The 13,048-nt window shown below is 39.8% G+C and overlaps 1 protein-coding gene and 1 pseudogene across 5 annotated transcripts in view; both read left to right on the forward strand.

The window, feature by feature from the left end:
- Positions 1 to 6,436, forward strand: part of IDE (insulin degrading enzyme) — a 111,651-nt gene extending 105,215 nt beyond the window's left edge. For all 5 annotated transcript variants that reach the window (XM_074339386.2, XM_074339387.2, XM_019739427.3 and 2 more), the window contains 3 exons: positions 2,624 to 2,696; positions 3,387 to 3,454; positions 4,132 to 6,436. In XM_074339386.2, the coding sequence (XP_074195487.1) occupies positions 2,624 to 2,696; positions 3,387 to 3,454; positions 4,132 to 4,227 (237 nt within the window). In that variant the 3' untranslated portion in view covers positions 4,228 to 6,436. The remainder of the gene's footprint in view (positions 1 to 2,623; positions 2,697 to 3,386; positions 3,455 to 4,131) is intronic.
- A 161-nt stretch (positions 6,437 to 6,597) lies between these two features.
- On the forward strand, positions 6,598 to 8,204 carry LOC109450782 (elongation factor 1-alpha 1 pseudogene; annotated as a pseudogene).
- Positions 8,205 to 13,048: the final 4,844 nt, after the last annotated feature.

Genomic DNA, 13,048 nt, shown 5'->3' on the forward strand with positions numbered 1-13,048 from the left:
TTCTCCAAAGGTGCTTTAACCCGTGGGGGCAACAGCAGGACCATACATGGCCTCTGAATACAGACCTGGGGGGTCGGTCCCATCACCAACTAGCTAGCTCTGTGACTATGGCCAAGTTACTTAAGCTTCTAAGCCTCAGTTTCCTTATTTACAAGATAAAGAATAGACTAATTGGAGAATTAATTGAAATGGTATGTAAAGTGATTGACACTTAGTAGTATTTAATAAATAGTCTCTGTTGTTGTTATCTCTTTATTAGCAATACTCAATCGTAGGGTTTTTTTAATGTTTTCATCAGAATGCTTTAAATTAGAATACGTTTTCCTCCTTAATGTTATAAAATAAGTCTTAATTGTTTTTATTTACTGCTTAAGACTATTCAACTCTGTGAGATTAGGTATCTGTTCTCAATTGCCTACAAAACAGGGTGATCATGTTCAGCTCCTTTTGGTTTCTAAACATTCATTTTTTTTTTTTAATTTTATTTTATTGGGGAACAGTGTGTACTTCTAGGACTTTCTTCCAAGTCAAGTTGTTGTCCTTTCAATCTTAGATGTGGAGGGTGTAGCTCAGCTCCAGGTCCAGTTGCTGTTGCTAGTTGCAGGGGACATAGCCCACCATCCCTTGCGCGACTTGAGGAGTTGAACTGGCAACCTTGTGGTTGAGAGCCCACTGGCCCATGTGGGAATCGAACCAGCAGCCTTCAGAGTTAGGAGCATGGAGCTCCAACCGCCTGAGCCACTGGGCCGGCCCCACTAAACATTCATTTTAAGGCATTATTAGTTATGTGTGTTCAAAAAGAATGATGTCCTAATATAATGTACTGTAATGTTTCCAGAAGAAATGGAGATTTGTCTTTCCTTCCACAAATTTAATTATTCATTTCCTTCCACAAATTCAATTATTCATTTGCATAAGTCATACCTGATTATTGAATTTGTAAAAATAGCAGTTATAAGACTAGATTATTCTTGTCTTCAAAACTGAGTGTTTGTTACCAAGCTTAAGCTAAGTGTCAAACAACATTTCCCAAGCTGTGTTCCATAGTACACTAGTGTTCTATAAGATAATAATAGAGGTACCTAGAAAAAAGAGTTTAGTGACTACATAAGTTTGAAGATGTCTACACTCTTTATTTCCATTCTTGGAGAAGCACAGAGTTTGGTTTTGCATTTTAAAAGTTCTAAGAAGCCCCAGAGTAAAGACTCCTTTAGTCCAGCATTTGTTTAATTTTGATCAACAAAACATTTCCTAAACTGATTTCACCATAGACCCTTTTTCTTGCATTGAATATCTATAAGTATCTCCTAGGACTCTAGTGTTCTTTAGAATACATTTTGCAAGAAAATGCAGTTGGTTGGTTGGTTGGTTGGTTGGTTGGTTGGTTGGTTGGTTGGTTTTTAGAAAAATGGGGATTGTCAAAAGATGGTTGGGAAGTTGAGAACAATCTGAAACTGAAAAAAGTGTTCTACTCTCTACTTATATAGGTTGATAAGGAAGCAATGAAAAGTGATGAAGAATCATAAGGTTATCACGAATCAAAAAGTTTGCTTTCATAAGTTAGATGCTATCAGATGAGTCTGGGCTATTCTGCCAGTTGGAGGAAGCCATGGTCAAGTTTGCTATGGAGCATCAGCAGGGCTTCCATTGCAGCTGCAGAGGACCGGGCTTATAATAACTCTCCATAAATAACAGTTGAGTGGATTTGGCTTCGCTGATGATCTCTTCTGCTGAGGATACAAAACATTACTTCTGGCTGAGGCATCAGGGGAAGCTTTTCCACAACTTGTGTTTTCCCTTTAAAAAAGACAGGGAAAGGTGAAGAGACACCTCCCCACCGATATGTCTTCCAACCTGCCACTCCTGGTATTCATGGTAGTAACTAAAGGGAATCCCTCAAAGCAACATGGTAGAATGGAGAGAACAAGAGGGACCTCACTTCTGACACTGTCCCTTATGAGCTTTTTTTTTTTGAAAGTACCTTTTTTTAGCAATGAGATTTGAGCCATTTTTGGCTGTGGAAGCGATTATGAGCTGTATGATTCCAGCAAGTCATTTTATCTCTCTGTGTTTTAGAGTTTGTGTCTCTAAAATAAGAATCATCATGATGCTTAGCTTACAGAGAATCAAGTGAGCTAACATAAGAGAGCGCCTGATAAAAGGCAGAACTCAATAAGTGATAGTTTCCTTAACTTTGGTAGATGAGGAACCACAGCAGTGCCCTGGTGCAGAATCTGCGAAGGTTCTTAGAGGAGCAGGCTTTGTGGTCGTCCCCTGACTAAGCTCAGGCCATTGTCTCTGCAGACACTAAAGATCACTAGGTAGGGCTCTGCATCGCACCCCAATGAGGACTAGGATAGGTTTTTAAGCCCAGCCCAGGTACTTATTAGTTGTAGGAGTTTGAGCACGCGTCACTTAATCTCTTTGGACTCAGTTTTCTCATCTGTCAAATGGGGTTAAGGATAATTCTCGGCTTAAATGAAATACTGTGAGGGGAAAGAAAAAGATGCATCTTTTCTGTATCTGGATATGCAAGAGCTGATTCTTCATAGTTATAAGAGAACACCCCAGTTTAACTTCCTTAATGAAACAAAAAGGTAACTTTGCTATTCTTTCTGCCTAGGAAATGTTGGCAGTAGATGCCCCGAGGAGACATAAGGTATCCGTCCATGTTCTTGCCAGAGAAATGGATTCTTGTAAGTATTTAATAATGACTTTTTTTTTATTAAGTATATTTTTAGGCACATGGTAGCCATCCCTTGCCATAGCCACATTGCTTATCGAGCACCAGAAAGTAAAGGGGTACAGAAGGGGAACTAACTGGAAACATGGTCTGCTCTAGCAAAGCAAAAATAAGGGGGGAAAAAAGAATGAGGCAGTGAAGGAGAGAGCCAACACCAGATGGCACAATGCCAAGCTGGCCACTGTTCTGTAAGAAAATACAGCTAGTTGCTGGCGGGACATCCCCAAAGAAGCCATATGGAGCCAGTGCATGTGGGGAGGAAGGATGAGCAATTGATCCTTTCAGTCCTTCCCGTCTCCTGTCTCTGACTGGACAAGGTTTACCCACAACCATTATCTCCTTCGGCCTTCTGGGTTGTTTTGGTGGCCAGAGCTTCAGGGTCCAGTGAGATCAGACCTGCTGCCAATGCTTTAATAACCATGGTAACATCATGAACCATCAATGGGGACACTCCCGATAGGAGGCAGGATAAGCAATCAAGGCCTTGGGGGAGCAGGTAGCCCGAGAGGATCTGAGAAGTACGTGCACTGGGCCTGGCACAGTTTTTTAAGGCGCCTAGTCTCGTTTCGATTATTTTTTGAAAGTGGCTCTTGTGTGCTAGTATCAGTAAGTGCAAAGCACTAAACCTTTTATTTTCTTATAGGTCCTGTGGTTGGAGAGTTCCCATGTCAAAATGATATAAATTTGTCACAAGCACCAGCCTTGCCACAAGTAAGAAATGTAAATATTATGTTAGATTGCACTGTTAGAGGATTTCCTACTTAGAAGGAGCTTGTTCATCAGGATACATAAGGCCTAGAGGTTTTAGGTCCCCTGGTGTTCGAGCCTCTACTTTAGGTCTCCCTTAAAGGCCAGGTCCCCATTCTTTCCGACGGTTCCCAGTGGTCATACCTGTTGCTTTTCAGCTGCACAGAAACTCAGCCTCTGCCCTTGTCTGCCCTTGCCTCCAGCTCAATTTACTCTGCAGCAAGCCGTCTCCAGCCACATTTGTTCCCAGCCCCTTCTACAGGGACTGCATATGTTAGTCATCTGGAAAGGTTGGCATTTACGTGCAGGAGGAGGAAACTGGCAATGTAACCAGGTCCTTGCTGGGTGGGGACACCAGCCTCTGTCACTCTGCTGAAGCCTTGGTGCTGCGCCCTTAGTATGCCAGCCCTGAATACCCAGAGGAAAGCCGTGTCTTCCTTCTTCTGGTCCAGAGTCCCTCTGGGGACCTTCACCATAGGTTTGCATAGACCCTCTGGCCCTACTGATCCAAAAAGAAAGGTCAGCAGATCATAATATATGGGGTAGAAACTAGTATGCATGAAAAAAAGAAAAATGTCAATGTCCTATTCAGTCTGCTTTTTAGGCTAAACACACTAAGAGAAACCTTTTTTTCTTTGCAGCCTGAAGTGATTCAGAACATGACCGAGTTCAAGCGTGGTTTGCCACTGTTTCCCCTTGTGAAGCCACATATTAACTTCATGGCTGCAAAACTCTGAAGATTCCCATGGGTGGCAAATGCAAGTGGATGCATTCCTGAGTCTTCCAGGGGCTGGGAAAACAATCTTGGCCACTTTAGTAGTTTCTGGTTCACTATTAGAGAGATAAACAGAAAAAGAGAAGTTGTCAAATGTCATTATGTAGAAATATTAAAAATCCAAAGTAATTAAATTACAAAATCTTATAGATGTATTTTTAAAATACATGCCTCTTAAATATTTAAAAAGCTTTTTTTCCTTACTAAGAGAAATTTCCCTTATATAGCAATACTTAAAATGATGGGTGATATTCCTATAGACTCTTCCCTCCCTGTCCTGTAAAATAGTCATTTGTCAGAAGAAAATGTGGTATCTTTTTTCTAAGAGCCTCATAGGTTGACCAAAAAAGGCTTCAAAACATTTAGAGAGGTAATAATATCTTTTTAAAAAATTGACCCTCAAATTTGCTTTCCACTGAATAGTTTCATGTAAATCAGTGGAGACATTACATTTGGCAGATAATGAACAAAACAGTGTACAAGCAATGTGATTTTCTTTTATTAGTGAAATTGCTGATTATAAGGCATGGTTTTAATCTTTTTATAAAATTTGAACATGTTTTTTATTCAAGTTAGTCAAGTGCTGGAAAACTCTAGAACACCCTACTTACTTATAGTGCTAGAAATACAGTTACCTAACATCAACTTGATCCCAAACTGAATTTCTCAGGATTACCGTGATTAGTTTCTTTCTGATTGAATTATATCAACATTCTTGTTCATAATTGGTTTGCAGTGTTCTATCAGTTTTACCTTTTCCCATTAATATGTTACTGTATTTATTTAACAAGTACAAATACGGTGAACTTCAGATCCCACTGAGTGTGTGACATGCTTTTCCAACATTAGCTATTGTAGACACCTGTAATTTTTTACTATTGTGAAATTACAGTGAGTAGATGAACCAAAATATTTGCCCCATTATGAATTTAAAAGGCAACAAATACAAAGCTACCTTTTTGGAGGTTTAAAAAAATAAAGCCTTGGATTCTTAAGTAGCATGATCTCCATAAGACTCTGAAATCCATTTTTGCTACCAGTCTAATATTGCCTTAAGTGTTATTTTTCAAATGTATAAATATAAACATTCAAACACGCAAAAGATGACTGGAGTGGACTTAAAAAATTTTTTTCTTTTCATGAGATACTATTTTAGATGAAATTGTTACTACACATTGAACAGCTGTTTTGAAATATTTACTGTTTCTAAAACTTCAAGAGAAATTATGAATATACTTTCACATACAGGCACTAGTAACAACAGTAAGGGGCCCTGATGTCCACTAACTCAGGCAAAGTAAAGAATGGCATTTTCAAGTGACATTTTACCTCCATATGAGTTGCCTTGCCAGGACTTCTTTCCGTAGAATCGTATCTTTTCACATCTTAAGTTTTCACATTTACCATTTTCCAGATAATCTAAATTTGGAGCAGAATGATATAATCACAGCTGTGGAGGCTGCTTTCAAAAGCGGGGCTCCATTTCTGTCACGTAAATGTGGTGCTGTAACTATCTTTATCCCTACCTTCAAGAGCTTCCTTGTATGAAGCCTGTCTTTGTCCATCCGAAGGTGCATCAATCATCACGTTTTATGCATTTGTAGACTATGCAGCTTTTCATCAAACTGCAAATATATATGAGAAGGATCTAAAATTAGTCCTGAGCGTTTAACTCCACCACTGTAAGAGTAGATGATCCACCTACCTTTTCTGTGGAAAGTTATATGCTATTGAGTAACTTTTAGCTCTTTTAAAAAAAAAAAACGGATGGAATTTAACTGTGTCATTTTTATGAGTAAGTCACGCGAAGAAATCTGAAAGGAATCGCATGTGGTCTTCCAGGAACCTGTGATCGTGGTTCAGTGTGCTCCAGCATTGGCTGGTTTCTAAACTGGATCTAGAGCTACTGTTGGATCACTCAGGCATACTAATGGGTTCATTTAAATGGATCCAAGCTGCAGTCCATGAGCAATAACAGACTACCCGACACTATTTACTCAATGCTTATTTAGTGAAGGAGATTAGTGAAACACACTAAGTTATTAGTTACCTGTGACTTTTTAATAAAGTCTTTTTGACTAGTTGATTTGGAAGAGAGAGCATGTGTATGACACAGCCAGTTTGGTGGAGTGCTAGGATAATCCTGTTTACAATAAATCGCCTGAATTTAACCTCTGGAGTTTGCGTATTATTTTTACAATTTCACCGGCCAATCCTCAACCGATCTCTCGACATCCTGATTTGACAATATTTCTTGTTTTCATTGTTCCTAACGCAGAAAGCAGTGAAATTTTTTTTTAAAGTATATCTGGGTAGCAATGATTTAGTCAAATAAATGGATTGATTCCACACTCTTAAGAATAGATCATGCTTTTTCTCAATGGGTTTGTCACCAGAATGCAGATGTCATGAAAACTGCTAAACCAAAATGGAAAAGACTCATATCAATTTGTCATCATTCGACATGTAGATTCGGGCGAGTCTACCACTACTAGCCATCTGATCAACAAATGTGGTGGATTGACAAAAGAACGGTTGTAAACTTGAGAAGGAGGTCGTTGAGATAGGAAATGGCTCCTTCAAGTATGCCTGTTTCTTGGATAAACTGAAAGCTGAATGTGAATGTGGGATCACCACTGATATCTCCGTGTGGAAATTCGAGACCAGCAAGTGTTATGTGACCATTGCGGAGCCCCAGGACACAGAGACTTTTATCAAAACCACGATTACAGGCACATCTCAGGCTGACTGTGCTGTCCTGATTCTTGCTGCTGGTGTTGATGAATTTGAAGCAGGTGTCTCCAAGAGTGGGCAGACCTGTGATCATGGCCTTCTGGCTGACACACTGGGTGTGAAACAACTTATTGTTGGTGTTAAAATGGATTCCACTGGGACACCCTACATCCAGAAGAGATACGAGGAAATCATTAAGGAAGTCAGCACCTACATTAAAAATTGGCTACAGCCCTGACACAGTAACATTTGTGCCAATTTCTGATTCAAATGGTGACAACATGCTGGAGCCAAGTGCTAACATGCTTTGGTTTATGGGATGGAAAGTCACCGGTAAAGATGGCAATGGGTGGAACCATGCTGCTTGAAGCTCTGGATTGCATCCTGCCACCAACTCATCCAACTGATAGGCCTTTGTATGTTCCCCTACAGGATGTCTACACAGTTGGTGTTGGTGCTGTCCCTGTGGGCTGAGTGGACACTGGTGTTCTCAGACCTAGCAAGGTGGTTAGTTACCTTTGCTCCAATCAGTGTTACAACTGCAGTACAGCCTGTTGAAATGGGCCATGAAGCTTTGAGTGAAGCTGTTCCTGGGGACAGTGTGTTCAATGTCAAGAGTGTGTTTTTCAAAGATGTCTATCATGGCAAAGTGTTTGGTGATAGCAAAAATGACCCACCAATGGAAGCAGCCGGCTTCACAGCTCATGTGATTATCCTGAACGAACCATCCAGGCCAAATCAGTGCTGGATATGTACCTCTGCTGGATTGTCACACAGCTCACATTGCATGCAAATTTGCTGAACTAAAAGAGAAGATCGATTATCGTTCTGGGAAAAAGCTGGAAGGTGGCCAGAAGTTTCCAAAATCTGGTGATGCTGCCACTGCTGATATGGTTCCTAGCGAGCCCACATATGTTGAGAGCTTCTCGGACTATCCTCCTCTGGGCCATTTTGCTGTTCATGATATGAGACAGACGGTTGCTGTGGTGACATCAAAGCAGTAGACAAGAAGGCAACTGGAGCTGGCAAGGTCACCAAGTCTTCCCAGAAATCTCAGAAGCCTAAATGAATATTATCCCCAATACCCACCACCCCAGTTTTAATCAGTGGTGGAAGAACGGTCTCAGAACTGTTTGTCTCAATTGGTCATTTAAGTTTAATAGTAAAAGACAGGCTAATGATTACAATGCATCATAAATCCTTCAGAAAAAGAGAATGTTTTGTGGACCATTTGTTTTCTGTGTGTCTGGCAGTTTTTAAGTTATTAGTTTTTAAAATCAGTACTTTTTAGTGGAAACAACTTGACCAAAAATCTGCCACAGAATTTTGAGACTCATTAAAACAAAGTTTAATGAGAAAAAAAAGAGATCACTTTTATGAAACAGGAATCTCAGGGTAAGAGGCTGACCTCCTTGCTATGGGTGTTGTCAGTGACCCCAAACCCAGAAAGATTTGTCCCTGGCCTTACAGGGAGGAAAATAAAAAAGGTAGAAAAACAAGAATTTCTTTCCGCTACAGCTCGTGTTTGCATCTTATTGCAGCATCTCCAGCAGCAGGTTAGGCAGATATCTCTGGCCTCTGACACTGTCAAGACAATTTTTCTGCTTGTGAGCTGCCTGGCTAGTTCAGACAGGCGTCTCGGAGGAAATGTGCTCGCTCCTCAGTTCCCAGCCTAGGACAGTGATGCCCATCCACCACAGTCAGCATTATGCTCAGGGATGATGGAGCAGCCCCATCCAGAGGCCCAGAGTAACCCCAAGTTTTATGTCTTGGGGCAGTGTCCCTCTCTGACATGGGGAATCATCTGGTCCTTTCCACTATTCAGTACAGCTTCTTGGAATGTTTGTGGTGAAAACCAAGGATTCTCACCTACTTAGCTCCCTTTTGTAAGGGTGGTTCCTGCCCTCCTAATCCCCATCCTTCCCTGGCCAGGCCTCCGCCCAGCTGGCTCCTGCATCCCAGGTATCCGGCGCTGCCCATCGAACGAAATTCAGTTGTTGTCCGTGTTCACTTGAACATTGAACACCCCAGGGTTTCTTGTGGCAAAGCTTATTGGTCGTATTGCGTTGCTGCTCTTCTCATCCAAGTCCACCTCTTCAAAGATAATTCAGCATTTGGGACAGCTAATGCCCTAAATTAACCTTAACATTATAAATATAAAGCACTTTGTAGATTACAGACCACCCTCACAGACATCTTCCACAATAGATTTTCCACAATAACCTTCGGACGTAGGAGGACTGTGATAAAAATTATCATCATCTCAGGTTTTCAGAGCTGAACGTAGGCTCAGAAAGGCTAAACCGTTTGCCCAGGATCATGTAGGAAGGACAAATTCATAACTCCACTCAGAGCTTTAAACACTGCATCTCACTGTTCCATGTGGATTTGCTATAGTAATAGCTACCATGTCCATTAATGTACTTGTGGAACAAAGTAGAAAAGCAGGTGCTTTTACGTTTGTACGAAGCTATTTTTTCACATGCAACATCTTAATCGCCCAACCGTTGCCTATGTTGGAGGGAGTGAGACCGGATCTGAGCCTATGCGCCTCCTCCAGTCCACTGTTTCCGCTCTGCTGGGCTACCCTGTGGCCAGTTAGCACCACTGCCAGCAAGATTCCCCCGCCCCATTGGGGTTAATCCAGACCCACGCCTCCTGGCCTGCTAAACCCCTAAATCAGTGTAAGCTCTCCTTCCTGTTGCCCCTGGAGTGGTAAGAGTATCTGGAACCCTTCAAGAAATTCAGAAAAGGAATGGGAAGGTCTCAAGTTCACCTGTGACCCCACCACTCAGAGACAACCACATTTGCATTACATTTCTGTGCGGTCTTTTTCCTATACATATAGAATAGGGTCATATATTCAGTTCTGCAACTTTTTCCTTCAGTAGTCTACATGTATTGAGAATTTTCCACATGGATACTCTTGAAAAAAATGTGATCTTGTTGTTTTGGGGTGTTTGGTGTCATACTGTAGTTTGTTTATCGAGTCCTCTTTGTGGGATGTTTAAGGCGTTTTCAAATCTTGTTCTGTGATAAAACTTGTGCAGAGTATGTGTGTGATTTGTCTGATTATTTAAATTGCTGGGTTATAGAATATGAATATATCCTTTAACTTTTATTTTGAAAAAAATTTAAATTTACAGAGAAATTGTAAAAATAGTACATTGAATTCCCATGTACCGTCCACCCTGTATTCACCAGTTTTATGTTTGCTGCACATTACTGCCCCCTCTCTTTTAAGTAGGTTGCAGATTTCATGGCTCTTTACCCCTAAATAACATCAAGTATCTCCTGATGACAAGGTGAGTATGGAGTAAGGAATTTGGCCTCACCTAAAGGAAGGTCTGGCCTTTGTCTCCTTTGTCTTTGGTTAGACACTATATGCCTGTAAATCTGACACCTTAGATGAGATAGATAAATTTCTTGAAAGACAAATTATCAAAGCAGATATGAAAAGAAATAGAAAGTTTGAGTATTCCCTTATCTATTTAAGAAATTGAATTACTCCCCTTACCACAAAGAATTTCAAGCACACCTGGCTTCACTGGTAAATTTTATCAAATGTTTAAAGATGAAATTATACTAATTTTACATAAAATTTTACAACAGAAGAGGGAACCCTATTTATGAGGACAGTGTTTATGAGGCCAATGTTAACCTTGATAACAAAATCAAAGTTATTTAAAGTAAAGAAAACTCAAATTACCCTTTAAAAAGTCCCAAAAGTCTTTAACAAAATATTAGCAATTTGAATCCAGCAATGTATAAAAAGGAATTTTTTTATACAGTGCATTTTCAATTATGCCAATCTTACATGGTGACAAAGTGGTTTTCCCAGGAATGTAAGGTTGGTATAATATTTGAAACTCAATTAATAGTATTTACCATAGTAGCAGAATTAATGAGAAAAAGACGTTTTAATAGATAACAGTAAAATTTTTTTACAAAGTTCGTAATAAAATCTTTCAGCAAATGAGGAATAAAAGGGAACTTCCTCAACCTAATAAAGGGAATTTACAAAATACCTACTGGTAACAGCATATTGAATGATAAAATCTGCACCAAGATGAGGATGTATGCTTTCACCTCTTGTGTTCAAACTTGTATCTGAGGTCCTAGTCAGTGCAGCAGAGGTTGGAAAGGATGAAGTAAAACTGTCTAGTCACAGATGACATGAGCACATACAAAACAACTTCTAAGGACAACGAAAATGCTACTGTTAACTGAATTAACAAGGTTGCAGGAAATTCAAATTTTACTGTCAGCAAAATTCAAATTTTCAATAGTACCAAAAAGTACTTAGTTAGGGGTAAAATTTTTTTAATTTGGAAAACTTAAAAACATTACTGAAAGACATTTTTAAAGACCTAAATAAAAGGATATATGCATTGTATTCATGGAGTGGAAGACAGTATTTTTAAGATATCCATTCTCCCCCATTAATCTATAAATTCTAAGCAATGCCTAGCAGAATTCCAGCAGCCTTTAGGGGCTGACATTTACAGGCTGATTTTTAAATATACATGGACATGCAATCTTGAGTAGCTAATTCTGAAAAAGAAGAACAAAGTTATCCTTCCTGAAAACAGGTCTTATAAAAAAATAAAACTATAGTAATCAAGATAGTGCGATGTTGACCTAAAGATAGATATATAGATCAATGGAAGAGGATAGTCCAGAAATAGACCCCCAAGTTGATTTCAATTGATTTTTTGACGAAAGTGTCATGATTCTTTGATGGGGAAGAAATAGCTTTTTCAACAGTGGTTCAAGAACACCTGGGTATCTTCACAGGGAAAAAAATTGAGCCATAACCCTTACCTCATAGTATATACAAAATTAATGCAACAAGGACTACAGATTTAAGCAGCATAAAACTTCTATTGGGAAAGAGGAGAAAATCTTTTCTAAGGCAAAAATTTCTTAGGCTGCAAAAGTCACTAACCATCGAAGAAAAAAATGGACAAATTGAAGTTTTTTAAGTTTAAAGATGTCTTCTCTTCCAAGGATACCATTAGAGAAATAAAAAGGCAAACTGCTGCCTGGCAGCAAATATGTGCAATACATAAATCAGACCAAGGACATATAAAGGAATATATGGGAAATTTAAAATCATAAGACAAAAATCTGGTAAAAGTTGAATAGATGCTTCACTAAAGGAGATATAAACACTGATCCATGAAAAGATACTCAAATCATTAATCATCAGGGAAATGCAAATTAACATCAACAGGAGAGGCAGAACTACAGTGAGAAGATCAGTGATTGCCTAGGAGATAGGCTCAAAGGACATGAGGAAATATTTAAAAAAAAAAAAAAAAAGGAAATATTTTATATTAATAAAAAGCTGGGGCCAGCCCTGTGGCTCAGGCGGTTAGAGCTCCATGCTCCTAATTCCGAAGGCTACAGGTTTGATTCCCACATGGGCCAGTGGGCTCTCAACCAGAAGGTTGCCAGTTCAATTCCTGGAGTCGCGCAAGGGATGGTGGGCAGCGTCCCCTGCAACTAAGATTGAACAGGACACCTTGAGCTGAGCTGCCGCTGAGCTCCCGGATGGCTCAGTTGGTTGGAGCGCATCCTCTCAACCACAAGGTTGCCAGTTTAACTCCCGCAAGGGATGGTGGGCTGTGCCCCCTGAACTGGAAACAGCAACTGGACCTGGAGCTGAGCTGCGCCCTCCACAACTAAGACTGAAAGGACAACAACTTGAAGCTGAACGGCACCCTCCACAACTAAGATTGAAAGGACAACAACTTGACTTGGAAACAAGTCCTGGAAGTACACATTGTTCCCCAATAAAGTCCTGTTAAAAAAAAAAAAAGCTGGAAAACATATTTTTAATACTACCAAAATGTGATGAGGTATCATTCCATGCAGACTAGAATAGCTAAAATTAGAAATACAATACCAAATAAATGCTTATATCTTCTAGCATGTATATTTTAAAAATTTCCTTCTATAGAGTAGATGTCCTTTATTGTAGTAGTAAAAGATCGTATTTTGGGCAATATTTTGGAGGTAGCTTTTGATGATTGTAAGGTATGGTG

This window comes from Rhinolophus sinicus, chromosome 15 (assembly GCF_057876585.1).
Source record: "Rhinolophus sinicus isolate RSI-liver-muscle chromosome 15, RSI-T2T, whole genome shotgun sequence".
NCBI classification, from domain to species: domain Eukaryota; kingdom Metazoa; phylum Chordata; class Mammalia; order Chiroptera; family Rhinolophidae; genus Rhinolophus; species Rhinolophus sinicus.